The sequence below is a fragment of the Thamnophis sirtalis genome, unplaced genomic scaffold (assembly GCF_051295495.1).
Source record: "Thamnophis sirtalis isolate CommonGarterSnake01/CBP01778 unplaced genomic scaffold, rThaSir2_p1.2 scaffold_2, whole genome shotgun sequence".
NCBI lineage: Eukaryota > Metazoa > Chordata > Lepidosauria > Squamata > Natricidae > Thamnophis > Thamnophis sirtalis.
The window spans coordinates 164,312,003-164,338,937 of record NW_028261382.1 but is presented as its reverse complement, the minus strand read 5'-3'; the positions used below and the strand labels follow the sequence as shown (position 1 = coordinate 164,338,937).

General features: G+C 36.8%; 1 protein-coding gene across 2 annotated transcripts in view; it reads right to left on the bottom strand.

The window, feature by feature from the left end:
- Positions 1-8,107: 8,107 nt before the first annotated feature.
- The window catches only part of NFATC1 (nuclear factor of activated T cells 1), a 133,586-nt gene continuing 114,758 nt past the window's right edge, over positions 8,108-26,935 (bottom strand). For both annotated transcript variants that reach the window (XM_087707343.1, XM_087707344.1), the window contains exon 10: positions 8,108-8,639. In XM_087707343.1, coding sequence (XP_087563469.1) covers positions 8,593-8,639 — 47 coding nt within the window. In that variant the 3' untranslated portion in view covers positions 8,108-8,592. The remainder of the gene's footprint in view (positions 8,640-26,935) is intronic.

The window sequence follows — 26,935 nt, the reverse complement described above, 5'->3', positions numbered from 1 at the left end:
TTTTCCAGCAATATAATACAGCAACAGCTCTCAATAGCAAGCAACAGACTAAATAATAAAATGCTAATGAAATACATGAAATATCATGATTTTGAAATGAAATCAAACAAAATCAAAATATTTTCAAACTCCAAAACCTCAGATCTAGCATACAATAAAGAAATGCATTCCATGTTCCTGTTGTTTTCATTTCAAACTCTGATCATGTAATGGTACAAAATTTATAATTGGTTATATTTGTGGCACAAATACTGAAACATTTTATAATCCTGATTATGATAAACTGCTGGGAGCTGCTGACACATGCCTTTCCTTCCCCTAACTGCATCCATTTTCCTGTTAATCACATGTGAGCACCAGCTTAGCACTGTGACTGAACCATGGGTAAGTTTAATTTTAGTTATTCTAATTAAACAATCTAGTTTTATAATTCATGCTCCCTGTTTAAGAAGATGTGAAAACTTCCAATCTTCTCATCGCAGCTGTTGATAGGAAAGTGTGCAATTCCAAATGTTTGGCTTATCTTCATCAGCTATATTGACGAAGTTTGAAATTCTGACCATATTGTGACTGTAGGTGAAGCCCAGATTCCAGCAGCTGCTCAGAGGCTTTGGGTGACCTGGAAGGGTGTTGGATTCACAGGCATCAAAATAGTTGTGATCTGCTCCTATGCTGCTAGTCCAAGGTCCTGAGCTGCTAGTCCAGGGTCTCCTCAATTTGTGTTAAAGCCTTTCTAGGTGGGCAACTTCAGAATAGGTTGTGGACAGTCCCTAGGCGGCCCAGTCTGGAAGCTCTTTGGACAGCAGTGGGAGAAAAGATGAAGAGGCACCTTCTCCTGCAGGAGTGGTTTGAAGCAAGTTAGTGTCACCAGACTCATTTTGTTGAGGATGTAGGTCAGGGGTGTCAAAATGGTGGCTTGCGGGCCAGCTGCATTACCTGCAGGCCACGCCCACCCCAGCTTCACGAAGGAAAAAAACATCACGAAACGTCATGTGATGGCAAAGCAATGCCGCGAGTTTGACACCCATGACGTAGGACATCTCATGGCCTGGATCATTTCATCAAAACAAATTTCTCTCATTTCACACAGACCTAAAAAGAATCTAAACCGATGAACACACTTCTACCTCCACCTCCCTGATTTGTGGTAGTGAAACAGTTAATGTTCTCCATAAGCCAATCAGCTCTCAGTCCAGCTGACCAATGAGAGACCAGTTTGGCAAACTCTGAACTCCACCATGCAATCCTTGTCATTTAACTTCACAGGAGGTGGAAGAGCTGGGAAGGAGGATGAGATGAGGCAATGAGAGAATTCTTGACTTGCAGTTCCAGTTTTAATGTTACAAAGCAAAATTTTCTTCCCCCTTTCCCTTCCCTTATTTTGGTATATTTATTATAGATCAGTGTTTCTCAACCTTGGCGACTGCTGGCTGGGGAATTCTGGGAGTTGAAGTTCACAGGACTTAAAGTCGCCAAGGTTGAGAAACACTGTTATAGATACTTAGATTTATCTTACTTTTAAAATGGCAAGAGGCAGGAGGCTCTTTCTTACTCCTATCTATTCTTATATCTTTAATATCCTTTGTCATTGTATCTCCAGCCATTTGGAGCCTCTCTGGCTTCACACCTTCCATTTAGAATCAATGGGGAGATCTCATAAGAAGATATCCTGGGGATTTTTCAAAATTGTGGACAACTAGGGCTGCAGAGAAGTCAAAAATAGCAACAACAGCAACCACTATATTCATCTGGCAAAGAAATTTTCATCTTGCCTAAATAAATTCTTAAATAAATTCTGAAGCAAATTGAGCAACTAATTCCCGCTCGGAGAGAAAACATGTTCAAAGAATTGGAGGTATTTTAGAATTTTTTATTTCTTTCTTTAAGCTTACAATGCTATTCCAACAACTATTTCTTCTGTGCACAAACCTAGCTTATGTAAGAATTAGGGTGTTAAAATTTTTGCATGCTGGTTACAAAATGCAACAATAATGCTATATTTTGTAGACCATGGTGCATATGAAAATAAGGACCAAATAACTCTGTACGGTTCATGCAAACATACAGGGAAGCCAGTGACAAATCTGGTTCTGTTCCAAAGATTTCCAGGTTCCATCTGGACATACAAAAGTACAAAAAGTAAATCTGGATATAGGATGACTAATTTTGATCCAAATGGATCAGCCACATTAGCGAGATAAACTTCACGTTGATATGATAAATAACCATCCCTCTTTGTTCTTTGTCACCTTTAGCAAAGCGATTAACATTAAATATTGAAGTTATGCTGTAACCCAATTCCTGTGCTGAAGTGCGTCAACCGAAAATGGATGGAATGTTTATTATTCCTAAATCTTGTGATACAGGGTGTGTGGAAAACGGAAAAGGAAATGTTAAGGTTTTAGGTCAATTACCAGACCTATAGGTAGCTACCCTTTGTTAAAGACAAGTGATTTAGATCTTTTAAATACAGCCAGTCCCGTATATTGTTTGATTATATAAAATTAAGGTATCACCATTAATGATTGGGTCTTAAGTTTTTCTTTCTTGCTTGCTCAGTTGTCTGGCTTTTCATTGAGAGAGGAAGCAGGTCAGGTATAAGGAAGATTTCAGCTTGGTTCGTGCTTATTTAACATTGTCTCGTACATATAAACCATTATATTTATTCTTATAAATGAATACATTTAGCACCCAACAGAGAAAATAAATGAAAATGTTTTTGTAAAAGAATACAGTATGAGACTGTATTGCAGTGGTGTTCTGTTAAATATTGAAAATAGTTCTTAGATGACATTAGAAATTTCTGGTTTGTAGTTCTGGGTTCTTTTGCCCATATGCATCCTTTAAAAATGATAGTGTAATATATTATTATAGATTTAGGGTGTCCAACCTTGTCAATCTTTAAAACTTGTGGATTTCAACTCCTAGAATGGCTGGCTGGGGAATTTGGGGAGTTGAAGTCCACAAGTTTTAAAGTTGACAAGATTGGACATTCTTGTTATAGATGCTAACTACTCAATATGGAATTATATATACATTATTTAAACTCTAACATGTTATTACGTATGGTATATAAGCAAACTTAAGAAATATAAGACTTGTGGCCCAAGGACTTTATGACTTCAGCCCACTTGACATTGGTTTCACCCCCTTTAATAATGACTATATCTATTTTTTTTTAGGCTTAGTCTGCATCTTCTAGAACAGTGTTTCTCAACCTTGGTGAATTTAAGTCCTGTGGACTTCAACTCCCTATGCTGGCTGGGGGATTCTGGGAGTTGAAGTCCACAGGACTTAAAGTCACCAAGGTTGAGAAACACTGTTCTAGAATGTATAATCAGTGTTAATTAAAGTAATTCAAATAGTGAAATGGGGAAAAAACCCACCTCTATTCCAATATAGTTACATTCAGGAGACACATCAAATATTAAACTAGCAGTAATAATATATTTAAAGTTGTTATAATGTCATCCATTATGATACTGTGTACTGTGCTAATAATAGTTCTCCAAGACTTCAAGGCCTTTTGCAGCCCTGTTATCTGAGGCACTTCAATTGAATTTAGGACTATTTTTGCTATGTATTCTATTTTATGTAAAAGATATCTGGAGATTTTTGGGTATTAACGTATTCAAAGATATGTTCTTGAGTACTCCTTTCCCCACTGATATTACATTCCCCCAACAGTGCAGAATATAGGTTATGTAATGAATTTTTGTCAGCTGGAGTATAGAGAATTTTATTAATGGGATTTGGCTAGCTGGCACTGAAGGGCTTTAAAATGCAGATCATTAGCAGAATTTCAAGGCTCAGAGAATTGGGACATTTTTGCCCTAGAATGATAGAAAAACTATTAAGTTAATCTACAAAGCCAGAAAACCCTGATCATGAGAAACGTCTGAATGCAGCTGCTCAGCCAACAGCTTTTCTTATCACTAGTTTGTCGAGTGCCGAAAAAGTTACACAGAAATGTCGCGCACGTGCATGCGCTTGGTGGGGCTCAGGCTCCGGAAAAGCTGAACTTCCGGGTTCTAGAGTGCTTGTGTGCCTGACTATCAGCTGGCCGGCACGCATGCTCAGGCCAGTTTTCGGCATCAGAAACCCGGAAGACTAACAGGCAAGGTTGCGCATGCCAGGAGACATGGCTTCGTGCGCCACTTTGGGCACACGTGCCATAGGTTCACCAGCATGGAATTAGTGTGTCCCGCTGTGTACTTGTACTGGTTGAATGTATGTTTATGTCTTAGCAATAAGATCAAAACTAGGATTTTTGTTTTCCTTATGAGGCATTATTCAGGATGTGGAACATACTGAATAGGTGGGAGTGACTTGAACATGTGTACCATGTTGCAATTGGTGCTCACAATCCAAGATTCTGCAGGTTATAAAATCATCTTGGGGGCATGGGAACAAAAAAAACAAACAGAGCCACTTTTTGAAGGCCAGTTTTAAGATTTGGGAAGCACAGTGAAAATTTATTGTACATATCAGCATACCAGCATTTAAAACCAACTTTCTATTCTTTCCCTTGGGGAAATTATTTTTAACATTATTTAGGTTTTATGCTATGAGTTTCCTACCTCAGAATGGAAGGACATTTTGATTGTGGGGTGAGAGAAAATTACTGATTCAGTAATTCTGGGAGAAAAAAATTCAAGAAAGGAAATTTGTAGGTTTTCATGTGGTCCTGGACACGCAAGATGCTCATCCCTGGTATAAAATGCTAATGTGGAAACAATCTACAACAGAGGTGTCAAACTTGCGGCGTCACGTGATGTATCGTGACTTTTTTCTCCTTCGCTAAATCGCGGGTGGCATGGCCAGCGCATGATGCATCTGGCCCCTGGGCCGTGAGTTTGACACCCCTGATCTACTACTTTTTCCAGGTACAAAGTTGGAGAAGTTAGTGCATTTTGCTTTTCTCAAATAAGGTGACTAGATCAGGCCTGCGAAAACCCACAAGGCCATAAGAAGGCAGCAAAGTGTTTGCATTGTCTATTACTTCCTATCAGATTTGGTAGTTCAGCTTCAAGAAACAAGTACCTGGGCATAACTAACAGAGGCAGTAGAATAAAGTAAGAAACTGGGCAGTAGAGTTTAGAAAGAAATGTAGGAGTACAAATCTTGAATCATTCTCCATGTAACTATCAAAAGACATAGGCTTTAACCCATAGGCATGTATTATTTTTCATGGCTTTGCACTGTTCAGTCTTTGACCTTGTTCCCATCTAATTTTGTTAGCAATAGCAATAGCAGTTAGACTTATATACCGCTTCATAGGGCTTTCAGCCCTCTCTAAGCGGTTTACAGAGTCAGCATATTACCCCCAACAATCCAGGTCCTCATTTTACCTACCTCGAAAGGATGGAAGGCTGAGTGAACCCTGAGCCGGGGAGATTTGAACAGCCGAATTGCTGAACTGCAGTCAGCTGAAGTAGCCTGCAGTGCTGCACTCTAACCACTGCGCCAACTCGGCTCTGTTTCATATGGTATTCATTCAATTTTCAAACTAACCAGAAAATAAATGAAAAATTCCCAATGGAGTAGGTAGAATTTCAGATATTCAGTTTTTATTCATAAATGCATATACAAGAGATGCATTGTGTTTTAGAGTGAGACTTGGAAGTAATGAATCTCCAAAGCAGCTTAAAAGAAGTAAATAAAAACAATGGCAAAGAAAGGTCTGGCACTGTGTGAACAATATATTTGATGTTGTTGAAAATCAAACACTGTGGTGTGATTTTTGTTGAAAATCAAACATTATGCTTGTGTGGTCAGGACCTCACCCAGCATATTACTGTGTCGAATCAAAAATTCTTTGGCAATTGATTTACCTTTTAAAAAAGTAAGAGAACAGAACATCTGAGAATTACAGTAGGTGTCCATTTATTTCTTGGCAACTCCATATTTTAAATGTAGAAACATGAAAATAAACCAGTTCTATTGGCAAGCTATTTCCAAAACCTTGTAGCTCCGTACAAGTTTCTTTGTTTAATGAATGAATAGACGTTGTGGGGAAATATTACTTTTTAAATTATTATTTTTAGCAGACTGAAGATATTTTAAGAAATAGAGGTGCCTGCAGTGTGAAGAAAATTGTTATTTAGAGAGCTAAATGCAGCTAGTCAACTTAATAACAATTAAGCCCAACATTACTGTTGATAAGTGAGGCAGTTTTTAAGTGAGTGCACTTTATTTTATGACTTTTTCAGCCACAGTTGTTAAGTGAATCACGCAGTTGGTAAGAGATTCTGGCTTCCCCCATTGACTTTACTTCTCAGAAGCCAGCTGGGAGGCTACAAATAGTGATCACATGACCCCGGGAAAGTGCAATGGTCATGAATACAGTATATGTCAGTTGCTAAGTGCCCAAATTTTGATCATGTGACTATGGGGATGTTGCAATGCTCATAAGCATGAAAGTCATTGTTTTCAGTGTTGTTGTAACATTTAATAGTCACTTTAACAAATAGCTGTAAGTCAACTATAGACAGTTTGGTCAAATGGTTAAAACACTGGAAAGCAGGAGATCATGAGTTCTAATTCTACATCAGCCATTTAAAACCAGCTCGGTGGCCTTGGGCCAGTCACTTTCTTTTAGCCCAACTCACTTCACAGGGGTTGTGGGGCAAATAGGGGAAGGAAGGTGTGTTGGATATGTTTTCTGCTGGATATGTTATTTGTAAAAATAATAAAAGGCGAGATACAATAAATAAAAATTAAAAATTAAAACATAATTCTTTCATGAAACATTCTGACTCAGAAATAAAAAGGAGCACTCTAAAAGTAGCCTTCTGCAGAAAGTTGTGCTTTATTGGATTTTTTTTTCCAGCTACAAGTTTAGCTGTAGCTATACATGATATCACATTTGGAAGATATGCATGCATCTCCTACAAAGCTAAGTACAAGATAAATGATTTGCTAAACAGTTGCAAAATCAGCCAACTACCATAACATAATATTTACATACAGCCATATTATATCCTTATACTTTCACAGTAATGTGCAAATGTTACAAATATGGCTTTTTTTTTTCTAAAAAAGGAAGTAAGACATAATTGTACAGAGTAATATTTCTAAATAGTTAGGACTGTTTCACTTTTTTGTGAAACCGGTTGAGTTTCCATTAACTGTACACTGCACTTAGTTGCCACTTATATTACTGTAGCATAGGTCACACATATTTCCTAAGGCACAATATTAATGTTAGATGCTTTAAAAATGAAGCCATGCTTTTTCTGTTTATGTGGATGACTAAACTAGCTACATGGTAACATGGCTGTACAAAATAAATGTTAAACATTATTATTACTTGCTTAAGTTTATTTGTATCTATTAACATGAAACTACCGTATTCTGAAACAATGATATACAGGGTTGCATATTAAAACATTTGGTAATATGGGTTGTACATTTAGCAGAGAGTTATAAGGCTTCAGTGGAATAATCATCTTATAACTGAACAAATATTTTACATTCTTCAGTAGCGGTATTTACAATGGCTTTAACTCATTCTTTGTCATTTGGGAATTAATACATATTTCATACACATCCTTCTTCACTGTCTAAAGTGCTTGCTTATCAGCGTGAGATAAAAAAAAAGAACATAACTGTTTGAAACAAAACAATACAGAAATGGCATTTCTTGGGATCTGGACTGAATTCTTAGAAGAAGAAATTATTGCTAAATTCAAAACCTTCAAAAGGCAACTAAATATACTAAACATATTAGGTTTGTGTATGCGAACACACACACACACATACACGCACAATATATATAAATATATATGCATGCGTATATGCTAGGTTGCTACATGCATATACATCAATTCGTTGAGCAAAAGTTAGATTTTTTTCCCCAAAAGTTTTTGTCCATCAACCTTAATCTTTTGTGCTGTTCAGTTAATTTGTGCTATGCTGAAACCAAAGAGAAGTAAAAATATTGACACGCTAGTTATTACTAACTGTTCTACAATACCTAAGCAAAGAAATGTGACAGGCTGGAAATGTACAGCTGAGATGAGAATTTGGTTTAAAAATGCACCATGAATAAGGCAGCAGGATGTCAAATACAGTTCAAGAGAGAAAACCGGGGGGGGGGGGGGGGAAACACACCTGGAATTCAGACACATCATTTTACTTTCAAGAGGATTCTTCTATCTATACCAATTGACAGTTTTTGTGCCTAGAAATACTTTGGATGGCAACGACTTCAACACTGCCAATGCAATTCCCTGATGCCACAAACTAACAAAATAAGGCACTTCCAGGTTTGTTGTCCAGTAGAGCCCGAAAGAAACAAAATCAGTTTTCTGAGATTGGTTATCAGTTTGATCACATTTCCTATTTTAACCATAAAATACTCCACGCTGTATTCATTTCCAATATTTTCCTTGAGATGATTTTTAAAAGGAGGCATTTTTTTAGCTGAAGTCAACCGGTTCCTTTATATATATATATATGCATAGACAAAGAGATGAGGTAATTGTCAGCTCCAAACAGTCAACAAAATGGAAGACTAGAATGGTACCGGGGATTATCTTCCAATTATTTGATGTGGATATCTCAGCTAAATTGCTAGTTGGCCACTTGTTAGTGGACATGGGTGCTGGAAAGATCATTCCTTATTATCTCATTTACTGCAAAAAAGAGAGAGAGAGAGAGAGAAAGAAACAGAATTAGAGATTATTTGATTGCATCCTTCCAACATTCTCTTGTGCAAAAGTAACATCCTAAGGCATTTCAGACTAACTGACATAAGCAAGCAACAGTTTTCAAATGGTCTAAGAATAACATTGTCCCAAGCAATCATGCTAACTTGTATGCAAAATAAGGGATCCCATTAGAAAAGTAGGACTTGGGTCTTGGATATAAGGCATTCATCACATTATTATTTACAGGAAAAGAAAACATTAGGGACATTTCTGAACACAAATATTATCTGACTTTCTATATAAAAACACTCATCTGCTGCAAATAAACTGCCAAAGTTGCAAGCATAGTACCCAAAACTAGAAGGTGCAGTCCTGAATCCTTGAATATTTATTCTAAGACATTTGAAGTGGGATTCCATAGATTGACATTTCCACAGTTGAACCGATGAAACAGGGAGGGAAGAAAGGAACTAAAAGTGGTGTTTTTGCTCTGTCAAAAATGGTATTTACAACATGCATAAATTTTCCTTAATGGTCAATTATACATGCATACGTTAAAAAAAAATCCATCAGGAGTATTTCTATCTATACAATATTTCGAGAGAATGTAGTAATATCAGCATAACCTGCATGGATTGATAGCACAGTATTATTGTTGCTTGTGGTTCTTTTTCTCCTCCTCTTGCTCTGTGTAAGTTTCCCACACTCCGGTTATGTCCATTTAGCACTTGTGATTTTTGGCAAATGAACAGGAAATGACTGAACCTGGCAAAGGCCATCAACAGTGAGCTGCACAACATCCCTCTATTTTCATCTCCTGGCGGCCCCTGCCATGACTTGATTGACACTGAGATAGGCAAAATGTCATCAGTACGGCTGTCACCACTTTAAAGCTTTCCTAATATCCCGGGGAAGGGGAAACACAGGCCCACGTCATGGAACCATCCTGGGAAAGCCCATATTTCCCTTTGCTTGAAAGCTGTTGATCATTCCTGTCCAGATAAGTCCATGTGTTTGTGCAAGAGGAATCCACGCAAACTGTGGATTTGCACTGTTGAACTTTTCATAAAAGCACGTGAGACTGGTTTAGTATTTTTCATAGAAAGGGCTTAAATCAGAAATCCCAGACTGCCAACGAGATAACAGATACCGAGGCATGGAATCTGCCATTTTATTTATAAACTCCAGAGGTGTCTTCCCTACTCACTTGCAAGGTTGAATCTCTCAAATTGGCTAATTTAAGATGTCCCAGAATTCCCAAGCCAGGGTGTTGAAATTCACACATCTTAAAGTTGCTATGGTTGAGTAACACGGTTTTACACCAACAAAGCAGTTTGTAGCAAAAGGCATTTATAACAACCTGCATGAACGCCAGAAAAGATACTGCAGCTCTAAACTAAGTTGGGCTGGAGGACTGGAGAAATGAGCTGGGCCCCATTAGCTCTGCTGTTCCACAGCATTAAATTGAACAACTGGTGGATTTGACTGGCCACACAAGTTGCCTTATTAAACCTAATATACAACCTGCAGTGTGTTTCCTGCATCTCCACCTGGCCTGTTTCTCGCCCTGGATGTGCTATCCACTTCTTAAACATTAGACCTCTATCAGCTTGGGTTAAAACTAGACTAGTGGTGTACCCACACATCTGACCAAGACTTAACACTTTAGAAAATTATAATGTGACAAAATTATAACATGGCAAACAATCTAGTAAAAAAAAACAAAATCATAGACTCTCTCACACACACATATACATGGAATATGCTGGACCTTTTAAGGAATGCTAATAGAGGCTATGTTTTATGCAAACACAAATATAACCGCCTGCATTATGTACACGTCCAGTCTATGTGTCATCAGTACTCCAAAGACGCAGAAGAGCTGGAAAGAAAGGAGTAGTTTAGTAGGTAAGTATGCTATAGTAAACACAGTTGCTAACAGAAGTCAATTAGGGGGAAAATGAACAAAACCAGGAAAATCCCTGACTGCTCACAATCAATTTTCCAGCACATTATACCAACACCAGTAATATGCGAATGAATATGCAATACAGATGTACTAAATTGACTTTTAGTCTGGCTTCATTTATTTACAATGAGAAGGTTCCTGTTCATAACAAAGGGAATATTTCATCTATCAGGTTTAAGAAAACATTAATCTGGCATATGATACAAGATATCTGTCGAAATCTTTCTCCATCAAATCTGAAAAGTCCATACGTCTGTCAGGAAACAGAGCCAATGCCTTCTCCGTGGTGCTGGTTACATTAGGGGCAAGGGCCACATATGAACCAGCAGTTAATATTCGTCTTTAACACTCCTGGAATAGAATTGGAAACTGTATTGACGGCTCAGTGTCCTTCACCAGTTAAGACAGCTGGGAGAAAATATTTTATTTTCAATGGTCATTTCATTATCTTGCCTGAAGTGAAACCCTATTAGTGTATGGCTCCTTCTACCAACTCCTACAGCCCAATTCCACATAGAAGGAGTTGACGCTTTATAACCACTACACGCCACCAATGCCACTCCTGAGGCACTGTAGGCTCCTCCCACGAGGAGGAATCCATAAATTTCCATGCCAAACAGATTTAAAAAGTATGAATTATCTCCCTATATGTGATGAACCCTAGCCAACCAAAGTATCCGGTTGTCACTAGGAACAGAACAATCGTACCCATGTCTACTTGCAATCCATTACAGCTTAGTCCTAAGTAAATGAGGACAATTTGAAAACTGCTTGGACAACAAATCCCCATTAATGCAAAGTGTGCACCAGTGTTCCTTGGGCAACTGATAGGACAATACACAGACATCGATAAAAATGTGGTTCTGAATTCATTCCCTCAGGAAGTGTCCGAAAGTAAAAAGAAAGAAATTTCATGTGAAGTCTGAGGGAGAGTTGTTGAGAACTAAATCCAACTGAGCTCAATGAATTGTTCCAAGGTAAAAGGGTGTGCAGGATTGTAATTTGTGTCAAGTTGAAAACAAAGTATTTCACTTTAGTGTCTGTTTTTCTGGTGCATTTCCAGTGGATCCAATATCAAAGGATAAGACATCAGTGTCTTTATTCCTTTTATCAATGGCGCAATTTGTGGAATGTAGAATGTGAATCCTGACCCATTTATATGATATTTACTGTGGTTACTTTATTCTGAAATACAGGATTATTTTATTTCTGAAGCATTGGATTCCAAACTGCTAGAAATTACCTATTTGGTTCAGAAATCTTCCTATGTATTATGTTCTTCCGTTCATGATTTCTCTCCCCGTTTGGAGACAAATGTGATAATAATGTTTTTTGGGAATAAGGTATTTTTTTATGTAGGTTAAATTGATTTTTCAACTGAGCTAATTTACAGGCATAGGAAGAGAAGTGAAAAGTTGAAAATCATACCATACATTTGAGACCAAATTAAATTTCAAACTAGAAACTTTGATGTGCAGTAGTTATGATGCAATCATATACAGTATATACAATATATGTTTAAACTGAGAAGGACAAATTAATTCAAATGGCTTTATTTTAAGTAAGGATATATAACATTGTAGCCTAGAATATTCCTATTGCAGTCTAGAATATTCCTATAGGTGAGCAGTTCTTCCTAGTAATGCTTTGCGTATCTTTTAAAAATATGTATTATCTGATGAAATTATCAAGTTAACACCCAGTTTCCCAAAACATTTTCCAATTTTACAATGTGATAGTTTCCATAGTCATGCTCACTTTTCCACTGACATATTTTTTTAAAAAAAAGTATGTATAAAGTTTACGATTGAGCACAAAAGTCACAAGAATGAAAGAGAAGTGCTTTGTTTTGTAGTCACATTACCTGTCAAAGGCCTGAAAAAGGAACTTTTCTGTTGCTTAACACATAAAAGGCCACTGCAACAGGATGTGGCAAGCTGTTACACTACAGTTCACAAAATGGGTTCTTAAATGTCTTTAACGTTGAAAAGAAAATATTTTCAGAAAATATTTTCAGAAAATATGACTAGGTTATTTTCCTTTCCCTTTTTCACAGCAGATCTAATATATTTATAAAATTAACTCAATAAAGTTTTAAATGTTTTGATTGTAAAAGCAAAATATAAACATAGAAACTATTTTAAAAATTATCTCGCCTTTCTAGAATACTAAGTTGAACTCCTTTTAGTAGTTGAGAAGCATTGTGTTATTTCTGATAATATAAAACCTTATCTACATATCATCTTGATCCTAATGGAAACTTATAATTTTTTATTAACTGTAATATTGCTAAATTATACATTATATATACAAAATTATAAATTACATATGTTTTTCACTTAAAAGTCCCAGGTTTTCCTAAAATAACCAGGTTTATGGCAATGAAATTAATTCCAAACCAAAGAGATATAAATTTGTAGATCGATGTGCATGGTTTAATGAGGAAAAGAATACAAGTTCAGATTTGCTATGGCTTTCCGTAATGAGAGTATAAATGAAGGACTTTGTCATCTAAATCTGTAAGTTTAAAGTATGGATTACAAAAATACCTGCAATTTTATAACTCAAGATTAATGTTCCTATTGAAAAACCGGACTCTAGATTTTTTTTTCTAGTTTGATTTCAAAAGAATTTGGCAATGGTTAAAATAATCATACAGTAGGGGAACTCTAGGAATTGTATCACATGCTGTGTTATGTTGTTATGCTATGCTATGCTATCCTATGCTATATTAATATAATATTCAGTTAGTTTTAAGAGCTTCTATCTTTTGATTGACAATTAATGAAGAGATGCTTGAAGAGTGGGACGTAGTAGCCTCATTCCTAAATCAAGACTGTGGTTTAGCTAAATCCCATCTTAAGGACAAAATGGTCAAAATATTTAGAAACTGCCAGTTTAACTGCATATTAAATTCTATTTCAATCTCAGTGCAGAACCTGTGTTGGCAAATTGCCTCGTGCAGGCCCTACCAAGTAAGCATTAAACATTATTATTAACCAACTTTAATCAACGTGTATTTTTAAAAACAGTCTGATTAGTCAATACTTTTAGTAACACGGGAATTAGTAAAGTTATTACTAAATGTGGGATAAGAAGGACTCCGGCTACTGAGGGCATGTAAAAATGTTCAACTTTCAATTTCCAAACATTAGGGGTGCTCAAAAGTTGTGACATGCCTTGGGGATTATAAAGATATTTGGGTTACTTTAATATAATTTAGATGTGCTTGTTAAGTAAGTACATAAATATCATAACTTTTTAACATTTTGTTTGTTTCATTTGAGGGACAACAATACAAGACGGGAGTTTAGCAGAATGTGGTATGGAAACGCTCTGATGACAATGCCATGGCTGTTCCAAAGAAGTTTGACAATTTAGAAAGCAAGCGGGTTCTTGTTTCTTTCTTGCTTCTACCTTGAAATATTCTACCGGTAATTGCTGTGCTTTTTAATCCCACAATAAGTCAATTAAAAAAACATTCAGGTAGTAGCAAACAAATATATCCTGCTATCACAATCATTTTTAAAAATTATGATATGCTCCAAAGACAGTTAAAACATGGAAAAAACTTTCACTACATCATTTCCATTTCAATAATCTACAATAAAATGCTCAACTTTTGTAGGAGAAAGAATAATGTTACCATCTTTATATGCATTTAAATAAAGTGTCCAATAATTTCGATTGAATATTTGGCTAAAGTTATTTAATTCTGTCTGAACCAGATGGGTACCCATGGCTTTCAATGGTTCATAATATATTGTAAAACCACTCCCATATAAATAAAATCCTTTTTGATTTTTATAATCCTGAGCAATTCTCAGATTATAAAAATAACAACTGTAAAACAAGTCTTGGGGTCAGTAAATCATAGAGTTCAATCATAGTTTGTACTTTTATTTTAATAATTTGCTGGGTCTTTTATAATGTCTGTTCATGATTGATTTCTCAATTAAGTAGGCCTAATGACAGTTAAAGAACCAAAGTTGATATGAATAAATAGAATCAGAGCGTTATAAAGCCACATTCATTAATAATGGCAGGAGTGCAATGTTATAAAACAAAGCAGAAATAAAATAAATGCTAAATAACAATAAAAATGAAAGTTATTTTCCAAAGCGATGATTTTTAGCCAAAGAAACATTGATCAGCATTCAGGAATTCTGGGCATTGAAGTCCACAGCTCAAAAAGTTGCCATAGTTACCCATCCCTGGTTTACCCCATTAGAATTTACTTTTGGAGGTTGCCATGATTCTCATTTAAATAAGTCTCACATTCTGATCTTAAATACATGTTGGCTCACATTATGCAAAGCATAAGGCTCACTGGCTTAAAAGATGCCAGAGAAGGACTTTGCTCCAGCGGTTGGAGTCTTACCACCGCATAATGGAGTGAGCTCCCATTACTTGCCTCAGCTCCTGCCAACCTAGCAGTTTGAAATCATATAAATGCAGATAGATAAATAGGTACCATTCACTTTGGTGGGAAAGTAACAGCATTCTGCGTTTTGCTGTATGCCCTGCGCTGTGGACGATGTCATGTTGGTCACATCACCATGGCAACGTCTTTGGACAGTGCTGGTTCAATTGCTTAAAGAAACGGAGATGAGCACCATACCCTAAAATCGGCTACGACTAGTGAAATAAAACCAGCAGGGACACTTTTACTTTTATGCAAGGCATTTTTGATTAGCATACACAGCAATATCTCTAACCATACTGTAAAAAGAATAGTGTGGCTGTCCGTTCACCATAAATGAAAATGCAGCACTCTTCTCTTACACAAGAAAATGTAAAGAGGAAAAGGGCACTGATGTTGGGAACATCTCTTTCATGGATGAAAAGCCACTTGAGAAGCAAGCAATATTTTAAGCTGAGGTAAGGAGGGCGCAACATAATGCATGGGATTAACCTAAAAGCTCCAAAATTCAAAACAAAACAAAACAAGGAATCAAGAATAAAGTAGGATTACACAACAGTGGAAAACATAACCACACTTTCCCTTAAAGAACTTGACTTTGTACTACTCCAGGCATTCTGAATTTACATTAAGTCATATTTTGTCTTTATATATTTAATCTCAATTAAGCCATGACCACAATCCAAGTGAAAGAAATGATGACAAATAACAGGTTTTAATAAAACATGATCCTCCCACCTGTGAGTGTAGTTCATTAGTCATTAATAATGAAAGTGTTTTCCTAGTTGAAATAACCTCTTTCTCCCTAGATAAACTTCATATATCTGAAATGTGGGATAGGAGGACTATGGAATAGATCTCAAGCAAGAATTTCAACATGTACAATACGTATTTTTTTTGGGGGGGGGGCTTTGGGGACCTTGGTGGTTTTATTCATTTGTTGTACTTTTTTAAAAAAAATCATGACTGGGTTACTTCTATTCAGCCATTAAAGTTCGTGTGTTATTAAAATCACACAAGGTTAAGAAGGAAGCCCATCACCTGAACCTGTTCTCTGGTGACTTCTTATTTCATAGCTGCCCAGACAATGCACAGCTGCTATGCATTATTGTACAGCTATAATGCACTGTTGTGCACTGCATGGCTAGACATGGCATGGCTTCGTGCCTTTGAGAAGATTTGCAGCGACCAACTTGATTTGTGATTGAGAACCTGGAGTTATCAGGGTCCTAAATTATATGAAAAACCCACTAAAGTAGAAGAATTTCCTCTTGCAGCTGATCTTTGTCCTCCAATTTAATCTGGGATTCAGGAACAGTTAGTCCATCTCAGTTCTCTTTTCTTCACCTGGATTTGAAGTGATGCTTCCAAAGGCCACATCCCACAATTCTGCAACCCAACTCTAAATCAATGCTTCAGATACAGTAAACTATGAACTTTTGGTTTTCACATAAATAGCAAACCTCATAAACTGAATTGTGAAAAAAGACACAATTCTTTCCCCCTCTTGCTTCCAACTGTTTTGACAAACATTATGCCAGTAGGCATTCTGTGTTTGATACAAAACTATTTTGAAAGTAGAATTTAAGGTTTCTTAGAATTGTTGGATTTTTAAATAATTGACATTTTGTGGTAAAAATTAAAAACAGATGGAATTAAGTACAGCTCAAATTATGGTTAAGGACACGTCATCTTATTGCAAACATCTGGTACCAATGATAGATTCACTCCAAACCTTGTTGCATGTAACTTAGACATATCACTTGTCAGCACACACTGTGTACCCATCAGTCCAAGCTCACAATGTTTACAGATTTCTAATCTCATGTATGGTAAAACTCATTTTTGCTATGAACAAATGACATCTTCTCAAGGCCAGATGTCAGCAATCTACTGTCTAATTGTATGCAAGTTCAAACGGGACATACACAAAGCATGTGCATGTAGAATGAGTGGCTGCAGCCTGCTTGCTGTAAGTATATTTTTTATCATTAAACTCTTTCCTCAACCACAATAACAGCCAGCTCATGCATGGTAATGTTGACCTTTGTTTCTCTTTTGTAAGTAAGAGAAGCTGGATTATCAAGAAAGGATGCTTAAGACAATTTCTTTTCAGTCGTGTTTCAGACTTTTAATTAACTCTAGGTGTGTGGCTGTCATTTTACTTGAAGTGGTGGGCAGTGTCCCCACACTGTAGAATATATACCCTTGGCACTAGCCACCATTCAAGAGCATTTCCTGAAACCTAATATTATTAATATTATCATATTTGCTATACATATATATTCTTTCTAAAGTTCCCTTTAAACTGCTTGGACCTTAGTTCCAGAGATTATATATAAATGGCAGAATGGTACTTTACAAAGTATGAAAAGATTAATAAGATAGAGACTGAGGTGGTTCTGCTCCTCTGTATACAGTTGGCACCTCAGATGGATCTCTATGATTTTAAAGCCTCTGCACTTATTCAAAATTTCCTTTTGACTGGTTAATTAAGGTTGTGCATGTCAAATTATACCAATCCTTGTAACAACTAGTACTCTCATTTATTATTACAAAAATCAATTACTCCGAATACATATGTACCCTGTGGATTTGATTGAGGAGTAACTAATACTTAATAATATGTAGTTACAAGAAACCTAAAGTTTTTATATTGCATTTAATATTCCTTTATGAATTGTTAGTATGTAGATGGCTGGAAAAGAATATTTCATATTTTCATAATCAATACCTATGTTTCATCTAATGGGCCTCCTTCCTAATCAATATTTTGCATAAATATTTATTTCTTTGAATAGTTCCTATACATTTACTATGTAAATAGTAAAATATGCATAAATAACAATTTTTTACGTTTATTTGTTTCTTTCCATTCAGACATACAAAAGTCTTTGTAGAGAAAATGTAGTGTTTCGCTTGTCAGTTTCTCTGGAAGTTGTGAATTACAGCATGAAAGGCTGAAAATGTACACGGTTACCACAACTTCGACTGCCAAACACAGGGTTAGGTTTCTTTCCTTATTTTTTTTTAATATATCACCATGCAGGAGCAACATACTTTTCAAACTCCTTCATAACAATGGTGGACACTGGATTGCAAGAAGGAAAGAAATATGCATATACTGTTGCTTAAGGCAACATCAATATTAGCACTTTATACAATGCTGGTCATTTAAAATGTAAATAGCAACATGTCTGCTCAGTAGCATCAGTCACTATAGTAGAACTTGAAATATCTCAAGGTACCAATGGTTTTCCTTTTGACATACAGAGAAATTTGTATGGCTGCAACTTTCTCCTCCAAGAAAGCAAAGAGCAACATACTTTGAAATGTTTAGGTTTTTGGCCTTGCCAATACAAAAACAATATCATTATTTTTAAAGGATGATTTTCAAAACTATTTTATTAATTACCATATATTCTCATTTTTGGCTCAAACTAAATAAAGTAGAACTCTTCCACTATCTTCTTTTAAACTCCCTATTTAGCAAACCGTTATCAAAAGTAGCTTCTATCTGTACACATTTCTGAAATACTTTCATTCCAACCTATTTTGGGAGGGAAAATCCAAGAAGAATGGAAATCTGGCATTAAACTCAACTGGAATGAAGAAGTTTCCACTTTATAAAGGAAAGGGGAAAGATATAAAAAGGACATTAAAGGTTACAGCTAAGTATGGAGATGGAAGCGAGAGAAAAAAATTGGACAAAGACAAAAGTCATGCCATTACCTGGCTGAAGTGGAATCTGGGCCAAACTTTCGCTTGTTGCCCTTCTCATATAAAACCATGTTTTTTTAAAAGAGCCAAATCTGAATTTGACTTTCTCTTTAAAGACATTCTATCTGGTGAAAACAGGGCAGATTGCTAGCAGGCCAGATGAAGAGCGGACAATCACTTTCTCCATCAAGGCTTTAATCTTTTTATTCATTGGATTAGATCCCCTTTAGATCCCTTTAGTGATTTCTTCCATACATTTACCAAGAGGAAATAACTCTGCAGCACTGGGAGCCTGGGAATCCTAGAAAGCAATCTTAAATCTATAAAATAATTGAAGTGCAGTTTTAGCGATCTCTTCAGTTCAGTTCTGATTTTTATTGCAATGTCAACAAGTGTTTAATTTGTTTTAAAGTTGAGGTTCTTAAATCTGAGTGATATACAGTAGTTTACAGCTTGCTGGCAAGGACCGCTGTAAGGAGGAAAAAAAAATGGAAAAGAGCACATAAAGAGTGTTCTGAGTTTGACATTATAAAGCAGGGAGCCAAGCCAAGAGCAGCAGTGCTCCCTCAGCCTCTGGCCGACTCTGGGGCCTTCTCATGCAATGACCAATTTCATCTCTTAACCAATTTCATCTGGAGACTGTAATTAAAAGAGAAATATTTTAATCGGTAATTCCCTGCCCCCCTCCAATAAACATTTACAGATGTTAACTAGTGAGGCAATTTGCTAAGTGGTAGTGCTGTTACACCACCGCTATTAATTTTAGGAGGTCAAGGTCAAACTTATAAAGGGTTTTCTTGCACTTTGGGTTCAACGGCGATAGGCCCATTTCTTATCATAGCATTGTGGCATCACCCAAGTGTGAGGGGCAGAGTTGGGAATTTTATACAGGCCACCCAAAGTCAAATGAGAGACCGCCTCCTGCCAATTACCTCCTCGCGACCCATCAGATCTCATAGATTGGGCCTCCTCCGAGTTCCATCTGCCAGTCAGTGTCGACTGGCAACTACGCGGAGGAGAGCCTTTTCAGTAGTAGCTCCGACCTTTTGGAACGATCTCCCCGTGGAGATTCGTACCCTCACCACCCTCCAGACCTTCCGCATAGCCCTCAAGATCTGGCTATCCCGTCAGGCCTGGGGTTAAAGATTATAATCCGTCCCCGCCCGAATGATGAATGTTGCTCTATTTTTTTAATTGTGTATTGTTCTATACGTCATTGTATGTATCCCCTCCTACATAAGTTGTAAGCCGCCCTGAGTCCCCTCAGGGAAAAGGGCGGCCTATAAATAAACTTATACTAAATACTAAATACTAAATGCATTTCTTTTGAACTTGGCTGATTTCAAAATTGCAGCCAATTGCTATACTCTCAGGCAGGCATTAAGACCTTACCCTAACTTTAAATGAACAATTTAGTAAGTTCTGTAAATTCCCTGTATATTCAAATCAGCTTTTTTCAAAGCCCTGCTAAATGCATTTGTGGAGATCCAGAGAAGCATCAGAGACAGTCTCCTTTTTTTGTGGTATAAGTTTGGTTCTATAAAGTGATAAAATGGAGGGGCTTTAGAGCAGTTCTTGTCCTCTGAGAACTTTAAAAAAAAGGCGGCCGGGGGGGGGGGGGGCTTTCCTCAGCTGGCTTACAACTCTGTAACCAGATGCCTTTGCTTGTGCTGAATGCACACGTGTCAGTCCCACTCCTGCGATGTTAGCTGAAGTGGAACTATTTTTTCCTCAGAGCCAAGTATTTCATGATTTATACAGCCGTATCAAATATCTCTGGAGGACCTTGCAAGAAGGTGATGGCGAAAACCTCAGTTCTGACATTTACAGCCCAGACACAGTTGTCTGATGGAAAGGCCCCCCCTTCCCCTTTTCCTCCTCCCCACCTCTCTCTGGTCACTGGCTTTGAATGGAGCCAAAGGCTTGAGTAAATCAGCAGAATTTCTTGATTTTTTCTAAGGGCCGTGAGCACTAAGTGTTTTCCGGTACCTACTTCCTCTGCCATATCTAAAACAACAGCAGCTGCTTGAACCTGATAGAGAAGCATCCCAGAGTTGAAAATTTTCACAACTGGGGTGGGAAAGAACAGAAGAAAAAAAAGAAAGGGGGGGGGGAATGCATTATTCAGAGAAGAGATATCACATGCCTGCATATTGCTTCTTGCTGATGATAGCCTCTAAGCCGAAAGCAATGAAGTTAAAAGCAAACTCTCTATAGCGACCATGGGAATAAGAAGTTTCCATGCTGGCTAGGAAAACAGGGAGAGCCCCAAAGCACTTGTTCTATTGTACAGCCTATCATATGTTGATTAGCTAATGTCTCCAAAGGACCGATAAGGAAGGATAAGTGACTCAGATGTGAAAGCTTTTGTCCCTTTCTTTACTCTGACTGTCTTTTTGAAAGCGTTGTGAATATTTTCATCAAGGGAAAGTTTGGGTTGTGAGAAGAAGAAAAAATAACAAAGGACCAGGAAATGTCATGATGCTCTCAACCTGTTTTGCGTCTCAGTTTCTAGATTTGAGGACAAGCCCAGGTCAACAATCATAAGGTTGAGCTGCAATGCTAATGATGGTTAGTTCATTTACTGCTGACAGGAATACAAATATACACAGATGAGATTTCTTGCCTCAAATCATAAAAGCAATAGGGAAAAAAGATAGAACCACCGTGTCTCCAAATCCAGTTCTAGTCTCTGTATTTAAAAAGAGATATATAAGAGTCGAGGTGGCGCAATGGTTAAATGCAGCACTGCAGGCTACTTCAGCTGACTGCAGTTCAGCAGTTCGGCTGTTCAAATCCCACTAGGCTCAAGGTTGACTCAGCCTTCCATCCTTCCGAGGTGGATAAAATGAGGACCCGGATTGTTGTTGGGGGCAATATGCTGACTCTGTAAACCGCTTAGAGAGGGCTGAAAGCCCTATGAAGCGGTATATAAGTCTAACTATTGCTATTGCTATTGCTATTGCTATTGGAGTAGGAATTTCCAAACATGGCAACATTAGGACTTGTGGACTTCAACTCCCAGATTTCCTCAGCCAGCCAGGAAGATCAAGGAAATGGACATTAGAATAGAATAACAGAGTTGGAAGGGACCTTGGAGGTCTTCTAGTCGGTTCCACCACAAATGCGCGAATGACAAAAGCGCGCCTGACTAAACCGCGGTGACAAAACCGCGCGACGAATGAGCAACGAATGAGCCCGGAAGCGCGCCGACAACAGTGCGCCGACAGAAGCACACTGTAACCTAACCCTAACCCTAACCCTAAACCTAACCATAACCTAACCCTAAACCTAACCCTAAACCTTACCTTAACTTAAACCACGCTTCTGTCAGGGCGCTGTTGTCGGCGCGCTGTTGTCGACGCGCTTTTGACATCGCGGTTTTAGCGCCGCGGTTTTGTCGGCGCACTTATGACGTTCGCGCTTTTGTCGGGTCACGCTTCTAGTCCAACCCCCTGCCTAGGCAGGAAACCCTACACCACTTCAGACAAATGGTTATCCAACATCTTCTTAAAAACTTCCAGTGTTGGAGCATTCACAAAATCTGGAGGCAAGTTGTTCCACTGATTACTTGTTCTAACTGTCAGGAAATTTCTCCTCAGTTCTAAGTTGCTTCTCTCCTTGATTAGTTTCTATCCATTGTTTCTTGTTCTACCCTCAAGTGCTTTGGAGAATAGTTTGACTCCCTATTCTTCGTGGCAACCCCTGAGATATTGTAACTGCTATCATGTCTCCCCTTGTCCTTCTTTTCATTAAGCTAGACATACACAGTTCCTGCAACCGTTCCTCATATGTTTTAGCCTCCAGTCCCCATATCATCTTTGTTGCTCTTCTCTGCACTCTTTCTAGAGTCTCCACATTTTTTTACATTGTGGGGACCAAAATTGAATGCAGTATTCCAAGTGTGGCCTTACCAAGGAATTATAAAGTGATATTAACACTTCATGTGATCTTGATTCTATCCTTCTTTTTATGCAGCCTAGAAATGTGTTGGCTTTTTTGGTAGCTGCTGCATTTGCAAATTTGATGAGTTCCCCATTGATCCCCCATTCAAATCATTGATGAAGATATTGAAGAATACTGGGCCTAAAACAAAGCCTTGTGGTACTCCACTGCATACTTCCCTCCATGTATATGCATTAGGAAAAGAGGATCAGACCAAAGAGAGATGCAAGATGCCTTTGGATGTAAGAGCTGTAATAGTGGTTTGCAAGCCTGTGGCAGTGCAGATTGTCTTCAAAGGAGCTTCAACAGAAGATATGAAGGAGGCCATTTATTTCACAATTCACAATCATCCCAAAAGCTGGAAAGAAATGTGTCATGAAATACAGAACAATCTTCCATTTAAAGGAAGTTAGCAGTTAGACTTTATATACCGCTTCATAGGCCTTTCAGCCCTCTCTAAGAGGTTTACAGAGTCAGCATATTGCCCCCAACAACAATCCGGGTCCTCATTTTACCCACCTCGGAAGGATGGAAGGCTGAGTCAACCCTGAGCTGGTGAGATTTGAACAGCCGAACTGCAGAACTGCAGTCAGCTGAAGTAGCCTGCAGTGCTGCATTTAACCACTGCGCCACCTTGGCTCTAGTTAGGAAGATAGGGGCACAACAACAGATGGTATGCTAATGCAATCAAAGCCTGAGTTTCAAGAAATCTTGAACATTGAGATAAATTTCATTTCATTCAGGATCAAGAGTTTAAGGTAATACAAATGAGCCACATTTTAACAGTACCTGAGTTTAGTGCTTTAAAATATTTTTGTTGTGGCATCATCCTGTCTTAATTAGAGGATGGTGAGAGGTAGGAAGGGAGATCTACCCTTGGCTATGCCCCCCCCCCCCCCGCTTCAACAAGAAAGTATAACTGGCAATTAAGAAGTCATATGTTCTCCTAAGAACTAAATGATTACTTGACTCAAAAAATATATATTAATTAGTGTGTTCAATTTAGCTGGATTTTTCTGTTGGTTCAGAATTTGATCTTGAAAATACATTTAACAAAATATTAAAGATTTGTAATTATGTACGCATATTATGCAATGGTATATCATATTCAAGAAGAGCCATTTTGGTGTTATGATTAAAGAATAAGGCTAGAGATTGTAAATTTTAGTACTGCCTTAGGCCACAAAGCCATCTGGATGGCCCTTGGCCACTCTCTCTTAGCCTTAGGAAGGAGTCAATGGCAAACAACTTCTGAAATCTTGCCAAGAATCCTGAGGGACTAGACCAGGCAGTTGTTAGGAGTTAATATTTCCTTGAAGGAATAAAATTAACTAATTAAATAAATAATCATATTCTATATGTAATAAAGCACATCATGTGGTACATTGTTAGCTATCAAAGAACTAAGAACGCTGCAGATAAGATAACGGAAGTTTGCAGCAGTATTCTGTTTCTTCTTGAGAGCAGAAAACTGGATAATATACAGAACTTCTATTTCTGCTTAACAGGGAAGGAAGGAAGAAAGGAAGGAAGGAAGGAAGGAAATTCCTAAGTTTCAAAACTTATATTTTGTGGCTAAATTACATAAAGAAAGAAAACCTACTCAAGCTTAGTAAAACTGTTTAATATTTCCATTTAAAATCTGCTCCTCATATATCTCATTTCTGGATTTGAGCCATTTTTTGCAGACTCCCCCCCCCCCCTGCACCAAGAGTGATTTTGCAAATTCTTGAGTAATTTTCAAATAACAGAATGGAAAAGGTTGACAAACAAAATTATTTTTTGATATTTTTAATCTCATATACCTACACTTTATTAAGTGCCATGGTTAAGGCAATTAGTTTTTGTTCTTTCTCTGGTTAAAACGAACACTCATATTTCTGAACTGGAATGCTGTCTGAAAATTACTTTACACAGGTGTTTCTCAAATTAGTTTTAAAAATAGTTAAAAAAATTATGTAGCTATTATATTCTCTGCTTTCAGTTTCTGTTATGTTAGTCCAGGGTTTCCCCATTTACGCAACAGCAACTATGAATATGCAACAAACTCAGTGCTGTAATATATATATATATATATATATATATATATATATATATATATATATATATATATATATATATATATATATATATATATATATATATATACACACACACACACACACACACACACACACACACACACACACACACACACACACACACATTCATTATTCCAATTAACCTCTACATTCTTTAATCTTCATCTCTCACAATAATCGAATTCATTAGTATCTAATTAATCCATGTGCCTAATCTATATGTCTTATTATTACTTGGATCTAGCAGAGAAACTTAGAAGCACATTATTATATCTTATATTTCATCAAAACAATCAACCATTAAAACATTCTAAAAACAAGCCAATTTTTTTTAAAAAAAACTCGAAAACAAAATAGACTAAATCCCAACACATTTGTCATGGTAGCATGGTTGCTCATATTCTGGATCTCTAGCAATAATAATTTTATATATTATACAACAGTGAATTGTTAGATCATAAGAATCATTGCATTTTTAAAAGAAAAAATCCCAATAGCATTTGCTATTTGAATTTAAAGGAACTGGGCTTTCTAAACTATGATCTTCCTCATTCAGAAAAAGCAATGGCAATGTAGAAGCACATTGAAGTGAACATAACTCTAGCTGATTGGTATGGAACAGTTCCAGTATTCTTTAATATGGCTACACTTTCTGTGATTACTGGCAGTTGTAGTACCATATCTGGAGAGTCACAAACTGTCCACTTTCACCTTGCAGAGTGAGGTCATATTACTTTCTTCTACCCTTTTCAGCATTTAGGAATATGCAACATACTTTTTCACAATGTTAAAATCCTACTGAGTATCTGACATATGGCATGAAAAATTAGATTCAGCCCATCTCATCAAACAGTAGACCAGTAGAAGATTAAGAGTTTAAAATGAATTTAAGGTTGTAGATTTTATTCGTATTTTCATGAAACTATACGTGCATTTTATTCATATAGTTCCACGTCAAACTATTTTTCCACCATCAGGTTACAACTTTTTCTATCTCTTTAGAGATATAAGCTGAAATGCTTCACCTACTTCTGGAAGAGGATCGGTCTAGAGGACACTTTCTTTGAAGAAATAAAAACCAGCTATATTGGAAGAAATGTTACACATACCATTACATACCCATTAACTGTGTGAAAGATGACTATTAAGAGTTTCTTTTGAGATTCTGCTGAAAGCCACACTGGAATTATGTTATCTTTTTGGTCTGAGTTATCTGATGCTACTCCTGAGTCTCATATTTCTAGTATGAAAATATTTGTAAACATTGCTGAATTGCCTGTAATATATCTTAAACTCTTTTTAAGCTCTTCCCCTCTGTAATTTAGAAGATGAAAATTTGGGAGCTTCTTTCGAAGCAGCAAATATTATTTATTTCCTGAAGAGATTGGGGATGTAATCTATATTTCTTTTTTTTTAAATGAAACTAATGTACTGAAGCAATACTCCAAAGACTCACAGAAAGCTCACATTTTAGTAGTTGCTATGTCCCTAAACTGGTACTGAAAGATTGAGAGAAATGCTAAAAAAAAACAAAATGTAGATATGGCCGCATAATCTTAGTCTTGGACAAAGTTGTATTAATGTCCAAACTTCAACTCCAGTGTTACAATATGATGCCAGAACTGAAAACTTCAATACTATACCATTATGGAAGGAATCAATATGAAAAATAAATCACATATAGTACTTGCAATACAGAAAATTCTAGTTTCAATTCTTGACATTTTAAGATAAAAAAGAATCCATTAAGAAATATAATGGAAAAGGATTTTGCCTAAGACTTTTTTTTCTGATTAGAGATGAGAAAGGAATTTGTGTCACTCAAGATGATACTGTATGTTAGCAGAGATGTTAAACGTGTCAAAAAATAACAAGAATCAGGGGGATTATTGTGACAGTGAAAATTAACTCAATAGAAATATTTATTATAAATTAGCCATTTAGGATTTTAGGATTCCAAAATGATTTAAAATATGATACAAATATCCATTTAGTCAAATGAGTAGTTTATATTAATGGAAAGTGTTGATTGATAATCTGAATTTGTTTTCAGGGGATAATCCAACCGTTTGACATGTCTAACTTCTTTCATTGTAAGATTAGGTTTAAGAATATTTCAATGATTAAATTAATATTTTCAATA